The 16,788-nt window shown below is 40.3% G+C and overlaps 2 protein-coding genes across 5 annotated transcripts in view; one reads left to right on the plus strand and one right to left on the minus strand.

The window, feature by feature from the left end:
- The window catches only part of efr3a (EFR3 homolog A (S. cerevisiae)), a 127,403-nt gene that overhangs the window by 96,233 nt on the left and 14,382 nt on the right, over positions 1-16,788 (plus strand). For all 3 annotated transcript variants that reach the window (XM_037787406.1, XM_037787408.1, XM_037787405.1), the window contains 3 exons: positions 3,204-3,371; positions 4,497-4,611; positions 15,011-15,062. In XM_037787406.1, the coding sequence (XP_037643334.1) occupies positions 3,204-3,371; positions 4,497-4,611; positions 15,011-15,062 (335 nt within the window). The remainder of the gene's footprint in view (positions 1-3,203; positions 3,372-4,496; positions 4,612-15,010; positions 15,063-16,788) is intronic.
- LOC119498476 (nuclear factor 7, brain-like) lies at positions 8,204-13,920 on the minus strand. Of its 2 annotated transcripts, XM_037787446.1 has the most exons (3): positions 13,382-13,920; positions 9,322-9,564; positions 8,204-9,140 (listed from the first exon to the last, which is right to left on the minus strand). In XM_037787446.1, exons 1-3 carry the CDS (start codon positions 13,493-13,495, stop codon positions 8,508-8,510), a joined length of 990 nt encoding a protein of 329 aa, XP_037643374.1. In that variant the 5' UTR covers positions 13,496-13,920; the 3' UTR covers positions 8,204-8,507. The 2 variants fall into 2 exon arrangements, with proteins under 2 accessions (XP_037643374.1, XP_037643375.1); XM_037787447.1 differs by lacking the exon at positions 13,382-13,920 and having other exon boundaries at positions 9,322-9,614.

Consider the following 16,788-nt stretch of genomic DNA (forward strand, 5'->3'; position numbering starts at 1 on the left):
AGGAGATGAGGCGGTACAAAATCGGGAAATGAGAAGCAGCTGAGGTGTTGAAAAAGGTGCTGATGTGTTTTGTTCTCACCTATCTTCTGTTTCCTGTGGTTTCATCCCACTGAAGTGTTTGTATTTGCTAATTGCTTGATAATTAAATAAGCATGACACCTTTTGAGAAGAGAAGAATATAAATATTCTTCCATCCAGTTCTTTTCTGACGGGTGTCGCGGTGGCAGCAGGCTGAGCGAGGTAGTCCAGCGTCCTCTCTCTTCCTTCAGCAACTTGGTCTTAAAAGGACCTGGGTTTTGAGTTTATTTAAGGACATTTGAGAACATTTTATTTATTTATTTTTAATCAGGGCTGACAATCTAATAAAATATGTATTCGCAAATTAATCGTACATTTTTGTATCTGTTCAAAATGTACTTTAAAGGGACATTAGTCAAGTATTTAATACTCTTATCAACATGGGAGTGGACAAATATGCTGCTTTATGCAAATGTATGTATATAAACTCGGAAAACAAAGTTTGGAAATTTGTGTTTGGTGGATTATTTCTCTGTTGTTACAATGCTAACTGGCATTGTATTTTACATTGTTGGAAAGCCTGTTTATTTACCTTCACTATGATGTCCAACTTGTGAGTATCATGCATTTGTGGGATGAGCAGCACAGCTGATGATGTGGGTAGCGCCCAAGAAAGATTTGCCAAAATTCTCTGCCAATTAGCATTGTAACAGAGAAATAATCGATCAAACACTAATTTCCAAACTTTTTTTCCCCAGTTTATTTATTATTGTAAATCAATTAACAACACAAAACAATGACAGATATTGTCCAGAAACCTTCACATACCTGGAGGTCAGAGGTCAACGGACCCCTTTGAAAATGGCCATTCCAGTTTTTCCCCGCCAAGATTTAAGCGTACCTTTGGAGCGTTATTTAACCTCATTGCTGACAAGCTAGTATGACATGGTTGGTACCGATGGATTCATCAGGTTTCTAGTTTTATATGATACCAGTATCTTCACTCTAGCTTTAAAATTGAATACTATAATATTAGACACTTTTAATAGAGCTTGATCTTTGTTTTTGCCATGTGCATAAACAACCGTATCATCGACGTACATCTGAATATTAACATCAGAGCAAACCGATGGTAGATCTTCTATGTACAGGAGCGTTAGGAGCGATTAAGCCTCCTTCACTACAAGCTAGTATGACATGGTTGGTACCGATGGATTCATCAGGTTTTTTAGTTTCATATGATACCAGTATCTTCACTCTAGCTTTAAAACTCCGCTACAACCTAAAAATTGCAAATTTTGTTGAAATGCGTTAAAATTAGTGCCGTTAAAACAAATTTGCGTTAACATGTTATTGCGTTAACTTTTGACAGGCCTAGTTTCAACAGAATTTTACCAAAAAGGAGTACATAGCAAGAAATAAGGCAGAATGAGGTAAAATTACTGTTTTTGAGAATGGAGTCTGGTGGCTTTGAAGACAACGGCCTCAGTTCCACATCGGAAAGGGGCTATCTGATGGCGAGGTGAAACTAAAGCCGTTATATCGCTCTCTTCAAAGCCACGAGACTCCATTCACAAAAACATTAATTTGACCTCTCAGAACACGGAACTGTACAAACAACCCCACTTCAAAAAAATCCCAAACCAACCCCTTTAAGTTATTTCCAAACTTAGCACAGCTAACGTTGACTCAGCTAGTGCTCACGTTCACATCGTTCACAACCTTATTGTCTAGCTAATTGATAAGCTTACTTTGGTAAACCTACGTCACTACATTTTGGTTGGTACCAATGGATCCTTGAGGGTTTTTCTAGTTTCAGATGATACCAGTATCTTAACTCTAGCTTTACAACTGAGCCCGCTACGACCTAAAAAATCGCAAGTTGCGTTAACGCGTTATTATCTCTTATTAGTAACTTTGACAGCTCTGATTTAAATCCTCCACCATGTGTTTTACTGCTTATTCCTGGGAAAAACAACAACAACCTTCTTTCTGGATAGGAATGATTCAAGAGTCCAAAAGAAGCGATGCGTTCAACTTTGAAAGTGAAATCACGACTCCTCCCAATCTGTGGCTCGGTACAGTATGACGATGTGGTTAGAGTTAAAGTGAATGTATAGCCCTCCCGCTGTTGGTGCTGTAGGATAGCACAGTCATGTCATTGCTGTATCCAGACCCGTGTGATGTTTCCTCAGTAGATTCAGTGTTAAAAGAACTCCTTTCATTCAGCGCGTTGTAACATGACGAGAAGACGGAAATCAGTTTCCTCTGTGTGTCCAGTAGAGATGTACGTATCCTGTTTAGCCTAGCTTAGCACAAAGACTGGAAACAGGTGGAAACTGTTAGCCTAAAGACAATACACCAGAAACAGATTTATTTGGGATAAAAAAAAAACTGATTTAAATTTAGACGAGCTTAAGTGTCTTAAATATTACATATTTTTTAATCCTCTCTTAGAAGAATGATCTCTAGCATTTGTAATTGTATTGTAATGTTTTTGTTAAAGGTCCCATCTCGTGCTCATTTTCAGGTTCATACTTGTATTTAATGTTTCTACTAGAACATGTTTACATGCTGTAATGTTCAAAAAAAACTTTATTTTCCTCATACTGTCTGCCTGAATATACCTGTGTTCACCCTCTGTCTGAAATGCTCCGTTTTAGTGCATTTCAACAGAATTGCGTTGCTAGGCAACAGCTTGGGTTCATGTTTACTTCCTGTCAGCTGATGTTATTTACATACACTGCAACAGGAAATAAACTGGGACGCATTTTAGAATGTTTATGTTTAAAACAGTGAAATGGTCTAAATATTGTATATTTGTGACATCACAAATGGACAGAAATCCTAACGGCTTGTTTCAAACGCACAGTTTCTGAATACGGGCTGTGTGTATTTCTCCGTATATTGAGCGTTTTGATAGTTTAACAGTATTTATATAGCACTTAAACGGAACAGCTGAACAGATTTTAACGTTTTGTTCTACGACATAAAATACATCAATAAATATCCCACTCGGGCATTTTGAAGTTTTTATGTGTCTTAAAAAAGGCGGTTGCTAACAAGTGGCTACTAAACGTCATCAATGTAAGTATAGCGTAGTTTCCCTGTACTGGTAGCAGCTAAGAGTCTTTGACTTCAATACCTCTCCTCTAAGGTGGCTTTGTGTGTGCGTGGGATTGCAGGTCCCACAGTGCTGGAGGTGTTCAACACTCTGCTCAAACACCTGAGGATCAGCGTGGACTTCGAGCTGGGCGAGACCTCGAGGAGAAACTCCAGCACCAGCGTTTCGTCCGGCCGCGGCAAAGAGAGCGAAGAGCGGTTCGTCCAGAACGCCATCATCCAGACCATCGGTACAGCAGGGCTCTTTATTTCCTCTCTTATTATAGGAAATGGGATATTCTCGTAATACTACCACTTTTTTTTCTCGTAAAGTTATGACTTTATTCTCGTTATATTACGACTTTTTTCTCCTAAAGTTATGACCTTATTCTTGTTATATTACACATTTTTTTTCCCGTAAAGGTATGACTTTATTCTCGTTATATTACAAAAAAAATTTCCCTAAAGTTATGACTTTATTCTCGTAATATTACGACTTTTTTCTCATAAAGTTATGACTTATTCTCGTAATATTATGACTTTTTTTCTCCTAAAGTTATGACTTTATTCTCGTTATATTATGACTTTGTTTTCTTCCCTAAAATGGCTTTTTTGATAGTAAAAGTTGCCGACCCCTGGTCTAGACAGACATACCCAAAATAAATCAAGAATAGCTCCACAACCAGCAGGTCTATCTTCATGATCTTGGTCTCTATGGATAGGTAAGACCTCAGAGAATTCATCCACAGTGTCGGTAACATTGTGACTGTTACTATGCCTGAGTAAATGGTGATGAACCAAAGGAAAATAATTACATTTTTTATCCTCTCCTAAATGTTTTCTAGATTAGACAGTGGATAACACCATTATAGCGATGATGCCATGCACAGAGACGCCACTGAATTCATTCAGCAACTCCAACTGTGCCAAAGCAGATATAAATAACACAAAGCACAAAGATTCTACGAAGGTTTAGTGAGGATAGGAGCAGGAGGACTCTCCATTTGGCACACTTGGATACCCAAAGTGTGCCAAATGTTTTTTTTATCCACTACAGGAGGCTATGTGCACACAATGGAGCCTTTGGCCATGACATTTACCCTGTGCATTATCACATTATACCATCGTGCACAGCATCAAATCAATAAAAAAAAAACTAAATTGTATAATTTGGACTCCAAATGGAGTAGTTTTATTATAATAATGAAGTTAAAACTTAGATAATAACAAATAAGATCAATAACAATGTAATAAGACAACAAAAAAGAATAAAAAGTCAAGTACCGGTACCGGATCCATCGGGTAAAAGAGGTTAAATCTCCCTAAAACATCTCTGTTTGAGTGCTGACTCATCGTCTCTCGTGTCCTCCCGCCAGGCTTTTTCGGTGGAAACCTGCCAGACTACCAGCGAGCTGAAGTCATGATGTTCATCATGGGCAAAGTGCCAGTGTACGGTACCCCCTGCCACACCTTGGACACCGTCAAGATAGGGTGAGTCACACACATTCATTATCCAAGGACCTCGGAGGGGTTCCCGCACTGCTGCTGCTGCTGCTGCTGCAGCCAACGAGCTCACGAGCTCCCAGAAGCCCTTTCTCCAGAATGTCGAGACGGTTTGGCTCCAAACATGTTGGCTGCACACCGTCTTTTCTTTCCCAGTTAACACAACCAACACTGAGCTGTTTCAGGGTATCATAGAAACATGCCTCTGGTTTCACTGCAACTGAAATTAAAGCACTCACATCTGCTCTTTAATCCTCTGACCCCCACCGGTGGGTTTGAAAGACATGTTTTCATCTATGAAACTTTACAGCCATAAACTAGAGACCTTTATCAAGATTGAGATTTTTATCAATTCTCCAGTGGTAAAACAAATTGGACAAATTTTGCACCAAATCTGTGTAACAAATGGTATCAACCCAAAAGGTTTGATGCAACAACTTATGAGACATAACAGAGCATGGGGATGACCATCATATACTTCTATCATCATGTTCTAAACCCTTATACACTTTCACAGTTTACTTTAATATATTTATTTCTGATTTATGACTACAACATCTTGACCCTCAGTGCTGAGTTGCATCTCAAATTAATGTTCAGGTTCCAGTTTTCAGATGATGTTCACCACTTCTATGTGGCATTTACTGCTGACCTGCTATCTCCCCCTAAAGACCCCCTGAACCCCCTAAAGAAGACTAAAACAGGTCTATTGTGGGTCTCAGAGGGTTAACAGGATTATCTCTACAGACCTGAGGAGGTAAAACAAACCAAACATTGGAGAAACATGATTACAACTGAGTTGTCTTTATTATTTGAATGAAGAATTTGAGGTGCATATACACTTATTGTCCCAAGAAGGAACCCCCATGATTAACATAATTATGTTCACAGACAATTTTTTTTGTGGATTATTAATCCGAGAAAAACAGTTATGAATGAAACCTACCCCAACTAGGGATGCACCGATATCACTTTCTTTCAGACCGAGTACAAGTATAAGTACTTATATTTGGGTACTCGCCGATACCGAGTACCGATACGAGTACTTCTCTGTGCCAAAAGACCCTCGTTAACAGCCTGCATACGAGGCGGTGCGCCGCGACCAGCTCTAGGTTGGCTTTGAAAGGCGGCTCGCAGCCGCAGCTTTACAGCGCTCCCCACCCGGACCTCCCCGCACCGTGAGGGGGCCCCCTGCTCCCGGTGCGACCGTCGACCGGGGCGGACTGTCCTCAGTGCGCCCCAATCGGGCTGTGCAGCGGCCCACGTAAAAGGCGCCAGGGGTCTGCGGCGATGTCAGCAACCAACACGACCCGATCTTGAAACACGGACCAAGGAGTCTAACAAACGCGCAAGTCAAAGGGTGAGGAGAGGTTAACGTCTCGCTGCTGTAAAGTGGTATTGGAGTACATGAGCACAGTGTCGGACCCGATACCCGATACTGGTACCGGTATCGGTGCATCCCTACACCCAATATTTACAAAAACATCTTAAAAAATCCTGCGTCATGTGATCTCTTCTTGGATCCTTGTTTGTTGTTATTATTTTGCGGAGTTTATCCAACTGCAGGGCTTTTTTGTACTTAATTGCAGGAGGTGATACACAAACATGAAACCGTTTCACATGTAACACTAGACTCAAATACTCTCTCCCTCACACACACATCCACTGTCCTCCTCATCCAAAGTGAATTGTGTCTTATACTCTGTCCTCACTTCACCTCCTGGATGCCCTGCGGTGAATTCAGCTCCCGGGTCACCGAGACAACGAAGAGAAAGAAAAACAAGCTAATCCCTCAGGCCTCAGGAGGGCAAGAGCAGATAATCCCAAATCAAACGAACACCGTCCTCCTCCTCTTTCTCCTCACAGACCAACAGACTCACTCCCTCTCTTCTCCTTTTCGGGGTATTACCGGAGGAGAGAGATTTGGTTCTGCAGCTAGTCCTGGTAGTGCTGCACTCTCTCAACATTTAAACTGCTGCTGCTGCTGCTGCTGCTGCTACTACTACTGTCTACCCTTCAGTCTCCCTCCACACTGAGGTTTACTCTGATACTCACATCTGATATCTATGACGGGGTATCATGGTGTGTTCACACCATTCGAGGTCAATGCCTAACCTTAACCATTTCCCCCAATTTGCTGGTTCCCTTCTAGACAAAGGACCCTGATAGAAAACGACTAGTGCGCTGCCAAAACAATCCGTGTAAAACTCGCTCTAGAATTTCTGTTTTCCGCGTGTGCAAGTAGTCGATGTAAACAGCTGTTTGGGTCACACGGGGCGCACCGAGAGGATGTCAGGACCGGCCTTAACAATCACAAAAAAAAACAATATCTACTATCTAAGAACATTTCATAAGAAAGACAAATAGCATTAAAAAAAAACAACCCAAACAGATTAATTTCATACATTTTGATCAATATCACCCACCTACCCGTTTAACACAAACCATTGTACATACAAACACACACATGGACATATCCTCACCCCAGTAACCACCTCCCCCACACCAGTGCTCCCACCATCACACACCCAAATAGACAGCTGACACTTCTAGATGTCTGACTACTCATTTATTTATTTATGTATTTATTTATTTATTTAATTATTTAATTATTTATTTTAAATTAATTCCTTATTATTACCACCTAGTTATTATTATTATTATTATTATTATTATTATTATTATCATAATAATAATAATAATAGTGATAATAATAAATATTGTTTTCTTTTTAATTTTAAATGTATTCAAAAGGTTCTTGGGTATTTCTACCCTGTTCTTGTCATTGTTGTACTTCTTGTAAAGTCACTGCTGTTTTGTTTTTGCACCAATAATAATTAAAACAAATACAAATATAATAAATCAATGACGCGTACCGTTACACCCGTAATATCTAGTCTCATATCTCAATATCGATATTATATATACTGTATGTATTTCCCAGCCCGACATAGACTGATGTTAAACAGGCCTGATCCAGGTTTTGGGTCCTGGAAACTCTTTTACATCTCAAAGTCAAATATATCTGTTCATTATAAACTCAATAAACGTACTGATTGGACCGTTTTAGGTCAATATATATTGACCTAAAACAATCTTAGATTATTTGAAAGGTTATTGTTTTTGTTCGTTGCTTTTGTTTTAACATCTTTGAATTAAACATTTTTATTAGGGCTGTCAAGGTTAACGCGATAATAACACGTTAACGCAAGATCGTTTTAACGCCACAAATTTCTTTAACGCGTTAACGCAATCAATCTTTGGGAGGTCGTAGCGGGCTCAGTTTTAATGGGTTCTATGTGTACCCACGAGTCTCCCCTTTACAGACATGCCCACTTTATGATAATCACATGCAGTTTGGGGCAAGTCATAGTCAAGTCAGCACACTGACACACTGACAGCTGTTGTTGCCTGTTGGGCTGCAGTTTGACATGTTATGATTTGAGCATATTATTGTATGCTAAATGTCATTTATTTGTGTTGTTAATTAATTTCCAATACATACATTTGCATAAAGCAGCATATTTGTCCACTTCCATGTTGATAAGAGGATTCAATTCTTGACAAATCTCCCTTTAAGGTTCATTTTGAATGGATAAAAAAATGTATGTAATGTAATAATTTGTGATTAAATATTTTAATTAATCGACCGCTCTAATTTTTACACTCTGAGAAAAAAATTAATAATGTTTTCTTAGTATTTGTTGTTATACTGTAGATGTCATCCCCATCGCCATGACAACATCATCAGAACAACATAGTCACATGATCCTCAGAGAAGAAAATTCAGTTTGTCTTTAAAAACAATTGATTATTGGGACTATTAATGGATTATTATCATCGTCATCATCCTCATCCTCATCCTCATTCTCATCATCATCTTGCTACACAGGGACCTCCACTGGTAAAACCTTCAGAGGGAGTTCATGTTCATTAAGTACATATGGAAACATCCTCTCAGTGAAAGCGTGTGTGAAGGTGTATATGTTTGTGTCAGTATCAGGATCAGAGAACGACAGTTTTCCTTCGTTCAAGTCCAGATTCACTCTGATCATCTGGGGCTTCTTCTGCACTGGGAGAACAGTGGATGGACCTGATGGAGAGTATATTCCGTAGTCACCTGACGCCGGCCCCAACCATATTTCCCATAATCCATGTCTGGTTCCTTTCTTCTGGTCAGACTCTGGTATCACACCCAGTGACCAGCCTGGGCTGTTTCCAACCTGGACGTCCCAGCTGTGAGTCCCTGAGTTAAAGCCCTCGGAGCCCACGACAGAGATGTATTTATCAGTAAACCTCTCTGGATTATCAGGAAGCTGCTGTTTCTCTCCTCGTCTCACACTGGTCAGATCTTCAGACAGGATGAGTTCTGGATGAGCAGAGTTTGGGTCCAGAATCACAGGAGTGTAGGAGACCATATCTTTCATCTTGTTCCAGATGTTGTAGGCGAGGTTGCCCAGGTGTTTGGCCTGGTCTATCAGAGCTCCTGAGTGCAGCTGTGGATCCTCCAGTGCAGCCTTGTCGTTGAGCGGGAATCAGAATCAGAATCAGAATCAGAATTGTGTTTATTGCCAGGTGTAAGAGGTATACACTAGGAATTTGCTTTAGTTATGTTGGTGCAAGTCAAAACAGTATAATAACAAAAGAATAGATAAACGTTAGAATAAAATAAGAATAAAAAACGTCTTCGGCTCTCACCTCGTCCTCTGTGGCTCTGACTGCGTCTAAAAGAGCTCTGCTCACAGCATCCATCTTCTCCTTCATCATCTGACTCTTCTTATCCTCTTCCTCCCTCAGTGCAGCCATCCTGGCCTCCTCTTCCTCTTCTAGAAACTGGTGGAACTTCTTAAACTGCTCCTTAATCTGTGTCTCTGTGGCTCGGGCCTGGACCTTCAGGTGTTCTGATGTTTGATCAAACTTCACTTTAACTTGTTCAAAAACCTTTGCCTTCTCCACTAAGGACGCCATTTAGTCTCCGAGTGAAGCTGAAAACACAGCAGGCGGCAGACGGCTCAGCCACTCCCTGTTCCCTTTGAGTCTTGTAAAAGTTATTGTAAAAGTCTCGTTCAGTTTGTGGATTCAGCAGCTGGTTGAAGTGGTGGTATCCCAGTATTCCCAGTATTCCCTCCTGTAGATGTCCTCTCTCAGTGGAAGTGGTGGTTTTGGTCTGAAGGTCAATCCTCGTCCGTCTCTGAGTCTGTGTGTTTGTCGTCTCAGTGAGGCAGAATAACAGCCTGTTCTCCTGGTTTTATATAAGGTGAATCAGGTGACGGGTGGCGCTTCATCAACTGCATGTGTTTGCATGTAGAGGAGCAAGTAGTAAAGAAAAAGAAGAATCATGATTCTGTAAATCACTGGGTGTGTGAATCCACGTATCTTTCAAAGGCTGTCTGTGTATATATATATATATATATATAAACTGAGAAATACAAGTTTAGAAACTTGTGTGTTGTGGATTATTTCTCTGTTGTTACAATGTTAATGGTCATTGTATTTTACATGGTTGGAAAGCCTGTTTATTGACCTTCACAATGATGTCCAACTTGTAAGGGTCATGCATTTGTGGGATGCTAAATGGTGTATTCTCCTGTTGGTATTGACTCTTGTTTTGAGTTGTTTGGTGGATTGGATGATTGAACTCTCTATCAGTAACAAGGAACAAACAAGACATATTGGCTATTTTACACTTTATTCATTTAATACACCGTCAGGAGCCTCAGTAGCTGATGGAAGATCCATACGCAGCCACAACAGCCTGGCACCTCCTCCTCATGCTGGTCACCAACCTGGTCACATGTTGCTGTGGGATGGTGTTCCATTCCTTAACAAAGACGCAACTTGGTTTTGCGGAACACCAGCTTCAACTTGCCCTATTGCGCGGGCGTAGTAAAAGTAACATCTGCAAAAATTCTCTGGCAACGCTAAACAGAGTATTCTCCTGTTGGTGTTGACTCTTGTTTTGAGCTCCAGGGGCTGCTAATCAGGTGCCTGATGTGCATGGGGCCTGCTGGGTGCCGCGCCCTACTAAAGTGATCATTTGGTGTCTGCTCCAAGCATCGGCATGCCAAGTTTGTCTAATCTGCATAAGGCTGCGGGCACCAGCTTCAACTTACCCTATTGCGCGGGCCTTATGCAGGTCAATCTTATCGTCTGTCTCTCAGTGTCTGTGTGTGTGTCGATTCAGTGAGGCAGAATAACAACCTGTTTTCCTGGTTTGTCTCAGGTGAGTCGGTTGATGGGCGGAGCTTGTGAATGCATGTATCTTTCAAAGGCCGTCTGTCTTTGAAACACACATTTTTTACCTTATTTTGTACCTTAAAGGGAGATTTGTCAAGTATTTAATACTCTTATCAACATGGGAGTGGACAAATATGCTGCTTTATGTAAATGGATGTATATATTTATTATTTGAAATCAATGAACAACACAAAACAATGACAGATATTGTCATTTAGCATAAAACAATATGCTCCAATCATAACATGGCAAACTGCAGCCCAACAGGCAACAACAGCTGTCAGTGTGTCAGTGTGCTGACTTGACTATGACTTGCCCCAAACTGCATGTGATTATCATAAAGTGGGCATGTCTGTAAAGGGGAGACTCGTGGGTACCCATAGAACCCATTCACATTCATATATCTGGAGGTCAGAGGTCAAGGGACCCCTTTGAAAATGGCCATGACCGTTTTTCCTCGCCAAAATTTAGCGTAAGTTTGGAGCGTTATAATGCCTCCCTCGTGACAAGCTAGTATGACATGGTTGGTACCATTTTCAGAGGGATGCCTTGATCAAAGGTAAATCAAAATGTTCTGTTTTGACCAAAAATTATGCTGAAATTGATATTGCACAATTATTAATAATTTGCCAACAATACTATGCCTCACACGGGCCACCATAATGTTGGGGACGCAGATAGGAGCTGGTCTAGTTATTAGAAAATATTAAAGATAATTATCAATATTAATAAAATTCATATTAATAAATTATCAATATATATTAATAATAACATGGCACCAAATTATATTGGTACATAAGTTTAAAAGACATTAAAATGGCTATCAAAAGTAAATAATAATTACAAAATAATTATATTGAATAATATGATTTTAATGTATATTAAATCATCCTCGGGGCACAACTCTTTGAAACAATGAAAAAATGATAGCACATTAATGTAATCTCATAGATAAGTCTCATTAAATATACTATCAATTTGGAACTTTGATTAATAATTAAATTAATAACTATAACCAAAAATCACTATATCAATAGATAGTAAAGGTTGAAGGATTTTGGAGTTCTTGACACAGCAGCGGTTGGCATTATTCACTCTTGTACAACATTAAACAGACTAGCATATAATCCACAAACATTTATTTAGAAAATAATAAAGGTGTAAAACACAATATGAATCTAACCAAATAACTAAACAAACAGAGAGAGAGAGAGGGAGGGATGTCTGCATGGCCTACAGACAATATGGCTGCTACTGTAAAACTACAAAAATGGCTGGATCAAAGATGGCTGCAAGGATGTCACCACATGGCCTATTTGTTCTCTCCCTTTAAGGTACATTTGAACAGATGAAAAAAAATGTGTGATTAATTTACGATTAATCGCAATTAAATATTTTAATCATCGATTCAAAGCTCTAATTTTTACACTCTGAGAAAAACGAAACTGATGGAGAATGTTTTCTTAGTAATTGTTGTTATACTGTAGATGTCATCCCCACTGCCATGACAACATCATCAGATCATCATCATCATCATCATCATCATCACCTTTTGATTATCAAGTTTATCATCTTGCTGCACAGAGAACTTCACTGGTAAAACCTTCAATGGGAGTGCACCTCCAGTATATATAAATGGAAACATCCTCTCAGTGAAAGTGTGATCGAAGGAGTGTATGATTGTGTCAGTATCAAGATCAGAGAATGACAGTTTTCCTTCGTTCCAGTCCAGATTCACTCTGATCCTCTGGGGCTTCTTCTGCACTACGAGAACAGTGGATGGACCTGATGGGGATACTGCTCTGTATTTATTTACACTTAACCATAATCTCCCTATTACAGACTGTATGCCTCCTTTCCTCTGGTCAGACTCTGCTAACACACCCAGTGACCAGACTTTACTGTCTCCAACCTGGACGTCCCAGCTGTGAGTCCCTGAGGTAAAGCCCTCAGAGCCCAGGACAGACTTGTAACAATCAAACCTCTCTGGATTATCAGGAAGCTGCTGTTCCTCTCCTCGTCTCACACTGGTCAGATCTTCAGACAGGATGAGGTCTGGATGAGAAGTGTTTGGGTCCAGAATCACAGGAGTGTAGGAGACCATGTCCTTCATCTTGTACCAGATGTTGAAGGTCAGGTTGCCCAGGTGTTTGGCCTGGTCTATCAGAGCTCCTGAGTCCAGATGTGGATCCTCCAGCAGGAGGCGCTGCTGGACTCTTTCCACTGCAGCCTTGTAGTTGAGCAGGAACGAGACGTCTTCGGCTCTCAGCTCGTCCTCTGTGGCTCTGACTGCGTCTGAAAGAGCTGCTATATCTCTGCTCACAGCCTCCATCTTCTCCTTCATCACCTGACGCTTCTGCTCCTCTTCCTTCCTCAGTGCAGCCATCCTGACCTCCTCTTCCTCTTCTAGAAACTGGTGAAGCTTCTTAAACTGCTCCTTAATCTGCGTCTCTGTGTGTCGGGCCTGGACCTTCAGGTGATCTGATGTTTTATCAAACTTCACTTTAACTTCTTCAAAAACCTTTAACTTCTCCTTTAAGAGCTCCAGAGTTTCCTGAAGTTCCTTCTTGTGTTGAGTCTCTGAAGCTCTCTCCTGTACAGTACAGCAGAGATCGTCCTCTAATCTGGACGCCATTTTAGTCTCCGAGTGAAGCTGAAAACACAGCAGGCAGACGGCTCATCCACTCCCTGTTCACTTTGAGTCTTTGTTCTTGTAAAAGTCTCGTTCACTTTGTGGATTCAGCCGCTGGTTGAAGTGGTGGTATCCCAATAGTTCCAGTATTCCCTCCTGTAGATGTCCTCTCTCAGTGGAAGTGGTGGTTTTGGTCTGAAGGTCAATCTTATTGTCCGTCTCTCAGTCTGTGAGTGTGTGTGTGTGTGTATGTGTCGTCTCAGTGAGGCAGAATAACAGCCTGTTTCCTGGTTTGTCTCATGTGAGTCAGTTGATGGGCGGAGCTTCATCATGCCAGTATGTTTGCATATAGAGGAGGAAGTAGTAATAAAGATAAAGAAGAATCATGATTCTGTAAATCAATAAATAACCTCTATGAGCGAGTGTGTGAATTCTGTCTTTGAACACACATTTTTTACCTTATTTTGTACTTTAAAGGGAGATTTGTCAAGTATATAATCCTCTTATTAACATGGGAGTGGACAAATATTCAGTTTTGTGTAAATGTATGTATATATTTATTATTGGAAATCAATGAACAACACAAAACAATGACAAGTATTGTCCAGAAACCCTCACAGGTACTGCATTTAGCATAAAACAATATGCTCAAATCATAACATGGCAAACTGCAGCCCAACAGGCAACAACAGCTGTCAGTGTGTCAGTGTGCTGACTTGACTATGACTTGCCCCAAAACTGCATGTGATTATCATAAAGTGGGCATGTCTGTAAAGGGGAGACTCGTGGGTACCCATAGAACCCATTTACATTCAAATATCTGGAGGTCAGAGGTCAAGGGACCCCTTTGAAAATGGCCAAGACTGTTTTTCCTCGCCAAAATGTAGCGCAACTTTGGAGCGTTATTTAGCCTCCATGACGACAAGCTAGTATGACATGGTTGGTACCAATCGGTTCTATAGTGTCATATGATACCAGTATCTTCACTTTAGCTTTAGAACTGAGCCCGCTACAACCTCCGGAATATCGATTGTGTTAATGCATTAAAGAAATGAATGGTGTTAAAATGATTTTGCGTTACCACATCATTAACGTTGTTACGGCTGGATGTGTTTCCTGTGCTGCTGTCCCTTTTCCCTCTCCAGTAGCTCTGCCCAGGGCGTAACAAATGGGGGGCTCGTCCGAGATGTGATTGATGTGTTAACTTTGACAGCCTAATAAATGTTAACTGTACAGCATGTTCATAAAGTACAGGGGAAATTTTATAACTCTTGAAAGTTATCCCAGTGACAATCAGTTCATCCTTTGTCAGCTAAGTTACTCTGTTCTCTCATTATAAAGTAGGAATGTTTCTCTTACTCTTGCTCTTTGGCCTAGCAGAGCTGAAAGTACGTCTAGAAAACATATAACTGCTGTAGTTCAGTGAGCTGCTTTACATGCTGCTGGACATGTGAGACTGAAGTGTTCTGAAGGTTCTGACAGAAATATGTGACGTCCTCTTCCTCTGCTGTCTCTCAGGCATCAGGGTACCAAGCGGATCCAGACCATGCTACTCAGCTCTCTCATCATGGTGAGTCCTTCTCTTTGACCCATCTGTACTGATCTGATGAGTAACAACCAGTCCACACTGGCTGACCACACCAACAGATTAATGGCTGGACACATTATACAACTTCATATTATATTTTATTCCATCTTGCACCATTATCAGAAACAAATGAAGCTTGGCTACAATCCGCCACTCATTAATTAGCTGATTTAAATCAAAGTCTTAACTTTTCTCCTGTAAACCATCCACACCGACCTTCTCCTTATGTGGCGTTCACCTGGTTGGTACAAATGGATTCATTAGGTTTTCTACTCTAAAACCTAAAAATTGCAAGTTGCGTAAATGCATTGCAGAACTTAGTGACGCTAAAACAAATTTGTGTTAACGTGTTATTATCACGTTAACTTTGACAGACAAAGTTGTTACGTTATTATTTGAACACAAACTCTGATCTTTTTAAGAAGAAGGAGAAACCTTTATTTGTCATAGTACATAGAGGTACATACATGAAATTTGACTTCTGCATTTAACCCATCCTAAGTATTTTTAGGAGCAGTGGGCTGCTGCAAGCGCCTGGGGAGCATCTTTGGGTTTAGTGTCTCGCTCAAGGACACTTCGACATGCAGTCTGTAGGAGCCGGGGATCGAACCGCCAACCTTGTGGTTAAAGGTCGACCCGCTCTACCCACTGAGCTACTAACCTTAACTAAGCAGTTTTGCTGCCTAAACCTAACCAACCAATGTGTTTTCTGTGCTGCTGTCCCTTTTTCCTTCTCCAGCTTTTAAACTGAGCCGCTACAACCTAAAAAATTCAAATTTTCACGAAATTAGTGGCGTTAAAACAAATTTGCGTTATTATCACATTAACTTTGACAACCCTAAGTATAAGTATAAAGAATTTTTATATAATGAACCAATAAATTGTGAAATATAATTTTTTATTGTAGCTCATTTTTACTTGATTATAGGAATTTTCATTTTTTAAATTTTGATAAGTAATTTTTTGTGTCATAAAGTCTTAATTATTGATGTGATTATTGGCCATTTTACAATTCTGTCTCTCTGGGGTTAACAATTCAACGCTTCCTCCTCTTTCATTTTCTTCTTCTTCTGTGAGAGACCCTCGTCTCTCCGACACGAGGAGGCACAGGTGGCACCAACACACTCCTGCAGCATCCTCGTGCACTGCAGTCCTCCGTGCACATCACAGCGTCTGTCTGTCCTAGTCTCCCCTCCTCCTCGCCATCACCTGGCCTCTGCGTGCAGCTGGAGGAGGGGTGAAAGGTCTCAATATTTATAACGCATTGCAGCTGCAGACGGGACCGAGCAGGGGGCTGGGGGGATGTTATCGATGTCGCTGTGAAGAAGCTGAATCACTCGCTGGTTTGTTTTCTTCATCTGTGACATGTGAACGCAACTGTAGGCACTCAACATGAAATCAGAACACGAGGGAGAGTATATACTGTAAGAGCGTAGAAAAATTATGTTTTTGTTTTTTACTTTACTTAAATCAAACAATGACCACTTAGAGTAACTTATAATCACATTATAATGCATTATAACAGCAATTTATCATCATACCTTTTAGAGGTATTGAGGAGGTCTTTAAAGTAATGCAATTTATTTTATTTATTTTATTTATTTTTTTTTGTTTATTTTATTTATTTTATTTATTCATATATACACATACATATTTATTTATTTATTTATGTATTTATTCATTCATTTATTTATTCATTCATTCATTT

The sequence above is a fragment of the Sebastes umbrosus genome, chromosome 12, assembly GCF_015220745.1.
Source record: "Sebastes umbrosus isolate fSebUmb1 chromosome 12, fSebUmb1.pri, whole genome shotgun sequence".
NCBI classification, from domain to species: domain Eukaryota; kingdom Metazoa; phylum Chordata; class Actinopteri; order Perciformes; family Sebastidae; genus Sebastes; species Sebastes umbrosus.

Excerpts from the sequence above, each read along its gene's own strand:
- LOC119498476 (XM_037787446.1), bottom strand. The coding sequence starts at position 13,495 with ATGGCGTCCAGATTAGAGGACGATCTCTGCTGTACTGTACAGGAGAGA. Across the intron at positions 9,565-13,381 it reads TCTTAAAGGAGAAGTTAAAG|GTTTTTGAACAAGTTAAAGT; the intron begins GTTTTTGAAGAA and ends GAGAAGGCAAAG. Across the intron at positions 9,141-9,321 it reads TCAGAGCCACAGAGGACGAG|GCTGCACTGGAGGATCCACA; the intron begins GTGAGAGCCGAA and ends CTCAACGACAAG.